The sequence below is a fragment of the Tupaia chinensis genome, unplaced genomic scaffold (genome assembly GCF_000334495.1).
Source record: "Tupaia chinensis unplaced genomic scaffold, TupChi_1.0 Scaffold000054_1, whole genome shotgun sequence".
Lineage (NCBI taxonomy): Eukaryota > Metazoa > Chordata > Mammalia > Scandentia > Tupaiidae > Tupaia > Tupaia belangeri.
The window spans coordinates 3,423,994-3,428,418 of NW_006159512.1; the positions used below are offsets into that span (position 1 = coordinate 3,423,994).

Here is a 4,425-nt window from a genome sequence, read left to right on the forward strand (position 1 = left end):
CGCGGTCAACTACGTGGGAGTCCAGCGACATAGCCATTACGCTAACTGCTGGTTCCCATGGGGGGTGATTTCTTGCCTTCTGTCTTCCTGTCTCTCTGGAAAGCACACGTGCCCTACGTCAAAAAACTCTCTCAAAACAATAAAATAAAATAAAGGAATGTTCGTCATTACAACAAATGTACCACATTTTGGGCCATCATGTTGACAGAATGAGAGGTTTTATGTGAATGGTGACAAAGAGGTTTAAGGGAAACTCTCTGTACTTTCTTCTCAGTTTTGCAGACAGTGCTCTTAAATAGTCTATTAACAAAAAAAGGTCACTTTTTCTTTATAAAGTTCTGAAAAAGAAAAGGACACTGACATTACCTACTTTTTAAAGCTGAAGAACAGGTTTGCTAACTGTGATATCTGAAGGTAAAACTGGATTCCTACTCATTGTATGAATAAGTTCCTTGATGCTTTCCTCATCATCTCTTGTGCTAGAGGATTTGAAATAATTTCACTTTCCAGTCTGGTAAAAAATATAGGGTTGTATTACCCAGGACCAAAATCGAAATATACATTTTAATTAATTTATAGGAATTTACTTATAAAGTTCTTATTTCAAAAAAAAAAAAAGATTTCAAGCAGTTTACAATAAAAGCTACAAATAACAAATATTTTTTGAGAGAGAGATTTTTGGTATAGGGCATATGCATTCGCTGGAAAGACTTAGAGAGACAGAAAGCGAGAAATCACCCCCTGGGGGAAATGGCCCCACTGCAATCTCTTCTCCATTCTCTTCTTGGGATCTTTTTTCTTTCTCTCTCTTTTTTTAAAAAAGAATTATTCATTCATTTTATTTATTTATTTTTATTTATTTTTTAATTTAAAAAAAAAATTTTGACCAGAGAGGGACAGAGAGAGAGGGGACAGTGGGAAAGCAAGCTGCCAGGTCTGGAACTTGAACCGCAGTCACCCATGTGGGAAACCAGTGCCCTTAACCATCATGCCACCTGCCCTCCACCCCCAAAGAGCTTTTAAGTCATGGGTCCAGGACTCGAACCGTCATCTACTACATGGGAGTCCAGTGACATAACCATTACACCATCTGGCCCCAATACAAGTAATGAATTTAACAGAGGCCTAACTTCAGTGATACATGCAATAGGAACACTGCTTCACAATGCTGGAGGCTATATAGAAAGGCTCTGGGTCATGTTCTTTCCTAGAACATGCTGAATATGCTCAAGGACATGCCTATAATCCTAGCTGGTTACAGAGCTTGGGGCGGGATCATGGTGTGAAGATCCTATTGAAAATTCCTCTCTCTCTCTCTCTCTTGCACACTCACAAAGGAAATAAGTTTTGTAAAACATCTTTTCTTAAATAATTATTTATTTTTAATTTTATTTATTATTTTTCAAATTTGCTGTAGAGCACATTCACTCACCAGAAAGAGAAAAGAAAGTGATAAAGCAAGCTACTTGGTCCAGGACTCAAACCATGGTTTGCCATGTGAGAGTCCAATACCTTAATGACATACTACCTGCTGACCCTTGAAAAACATTTTTAACATAATTTAACAGAAAAGAGAAATAAAGAGAAAGTATATAACTTAATTCTAAGGATAACATAGTTGCCATGATAGAGTAGAACAATTTTGCTCTAAGTTTCCAGAGAACCTGGGCTTTTATTGATAATATAGCTAGTTGTTTTTTGAAATTAGAAAGAATATTAATTCTTCAAGGGATATAGTTTTTCCTAAAATATTATATGATAATGTTATTCACAATAATTTATTTATTTATTTATTTACTTATTTTCTTTTTTGGAGAGGTTTTTGCTATAGGGCGTGTGTGCTCACCAGAAAGACAGAGAGAGACAGAGACAGAAAGCGAGAAATCACCCCTCTGGCGGCATGGCCAACACCGCAATCCCTTGGCCTCCATTCTCCTCTTGGGATCTTGGGCATGCACGCACATGCACCTGGTGTGAGTTTAAGACACCGGGTCTGGGACTCGAACTGCAGTCGACTACATGGGAGTCCAGCAACATAGACATTAAGCTAACTGCTGGTCCCTCCACAATAATTTAAAAACAAATGAAGCTGATTATTTTTTGTACTTCTTTTATGAGCTAACTACTTCAGTTTAGTTCAACAAAGACAGTGCCACCAGGATCCAAACACAAGATATTACAGTATCTTGGTTAACATTAACCTTAAAGGTTCTTTTATTTAATTAATCAATCTATCCTCAGTATTCTTTTTTTCTTTTACAAAAAACATAAGATGGTTTATCACTTAGAAATCTGTAGAGGCTGGGGACCAGCAGGTGGCGTGGTGGTTAAGGTGCTGGAGATTCCCACATGGCCAACCATGGTTTGAATCCCAGAACTGGTAGCTTGCTTTTTTACTTTCTCTCTCTCTCTCTCTGTCTTGCTGTGGTCAAAATAAAATAAAATAAATGAATGAATAAATAAAATAATTCTATAAAACTATAAAGAATACTGTTGGAATCTTCAAATTCCAATTCCTTTTCATTTTTGAAGAGCTTTGTTCCTACAGGTTCAATTACTTCATGATTCATTACAACTTGGCAAAGATGAACTCCTTTAACACGAGAGATGTCATTGATACTTAGGTACATACTGTACATAAAATGACTTAATACTGCATCAATAACATCGGAGCCAGTAAAACAATCTTTGTATGTTCGTAAATGGTGCCCTCTTCTTTTTATTTCTACTTGAGTCTGAAGGGAGTAAATAATACCATCCCATATCTGAGTGGTTTGAAAAGAACCAGAACATTCTGAAAATAACATGTTTCTAACCAATTTAGATTACACAAAAATATGTAAGTTTTTCATTTTTGACAACCTTATGCTTTTTGATGGCATATCTATTGCTAATGTCTTTCTCAAATTTCATCTCACATCTTGCATAAACCATAATATATTTACTAAATTATCTTCCAGAAAAAAATACAATAAATCTAGGAACTTGCTTTACTTATTTGAAATGTATTATGTGAACTTATAAAGCATAAAGATTATGCAAATAATTTTTAGTTATAATTAATCTTGAAGAATATTTAAGGACACATTTATTTTGATTTTTTAAAAACAATCATATAATTTTATTTATTCATTCATTTATTTTAATTTGACAAGGGGGCGGGGTGGGAAGGAGAGTTAGAAAGCAAGCCACCATGTCCAGGACTCGAACTATGGTTGCCCATCAAAGGTATCTGTGAAAGAAACTGAACAAAACCAATCAATTGGTCTGTTAGCTGTTCTTGTTAAAAGATAATAATGAAAACCTGGAAACAATCAAAATGTCCAGCACCTAGGGACTACTTAAATAAATCATAATATAGCCTTACTACAGAATAGTAGGCCGCCATTAGAAAGAATGAAGTAGAGCTATGTTTATAGCATGGCAGGATCTCCTTAAGTAAGAAAAAAAGAAACAAACAAAAAAATAAGAAACCAATGAGCCAAACAGAACAATTTGTATACAATGATCCTACTTAGGTAAAAATAAATTCTCAGGACCAGCAGATGCTGTAATGGTTACTTCGCTAGACTCCCACATGGTTAACTATGGTTCGAATCCCCGACCAGCAGATTAAAACACACTGGGTATGTGTATGTGTGTGCTCAAAATCCCAACAGGTGAATGGAGAGGGGAGTGTGGTGTGGCCATCTCCAACCCCAACTCCAAAGGGGTGTGTGTGTGTGATTTCTTGCTTTCTGTCTTTGTTTCTCTCTGGCGAGGGCACGTTTTCTATAGCAAAAATCTCTCTAAAATAGAAAAAAATTATTCCCAGTCTACATACAAGCATATAGAAAGATCTGAAAGGATACGCTTTGAACTATTTGTGAAGTAGGATTATAATGGTGGTTGAAAAGAGATGTTCTCTTTTTATTGTTTCTGAATTTTTTATAACATGCATATGATATCCATTTATACAACTATTTTATTTTCAAAGTTAACTAGATAGCAGTATTTTTATATATAATTAATGTATCATAAATTTCGCCCTTTTAAAGTATCCAGTTAATTGCTTTTATCACATTCACAAAGTTATTCAATCACCTCTGTGAGCTCACCCCAGATCAACCCCCCACTCTAACGAAAATCCATAGTTAGCAGTCACTTGTCTTTCCTCCCAACCTCAGAAAATTTTTAATTTTAAAAAAAGTAAGGCCGTCATCTAGGAACTTATTATGCAGAATATCAGTCCCTACTCCGGAGTCAAAATTCTACATCTTTAACAAGGTCCCCAAGTAACTGGAGGGCATATGAAAGTTTGAGAAGTGCTACTTCCCTGGACTCTCCAAGGGTACGTCACCTGAGTAATTCGGGACCAGACGGAGTTCCGGTAGGGGCGGGACCTTAAAATGTAGGTAGCGAGGGGGCGGGGCGGGGTGGGGCGGG

The 4,425-nt window shown here is 36.2% G+C and overlaps 1 protein-coding gene across 1 annotated transcript in view; it reads right to left on the reverse strand.

Annotated features, from left to right (window-relative positions):
* DEPDC4 (DEP domain containing 4) overlaps window positions 1-2,807 on the reverse strand; it is a 20,741-nt gene extending 17,934 nt beyond the window's left edge. Inside the window, 4 exon segments of the mRNA XM_006172170.2 lie at window positions 367-468; window positions 471-511; window positions 588-597; window positions 2,492-2,807. Of these exon segments, the coding sequence (XP_006172232.2) occupies window positions 367-468; window positions 471-511; window positions 588-597; window positions 2,492-2,807 (469 nt within the window).
* Window positions 2,808-4,425: the final 1,618 nt, after the last annotated feature.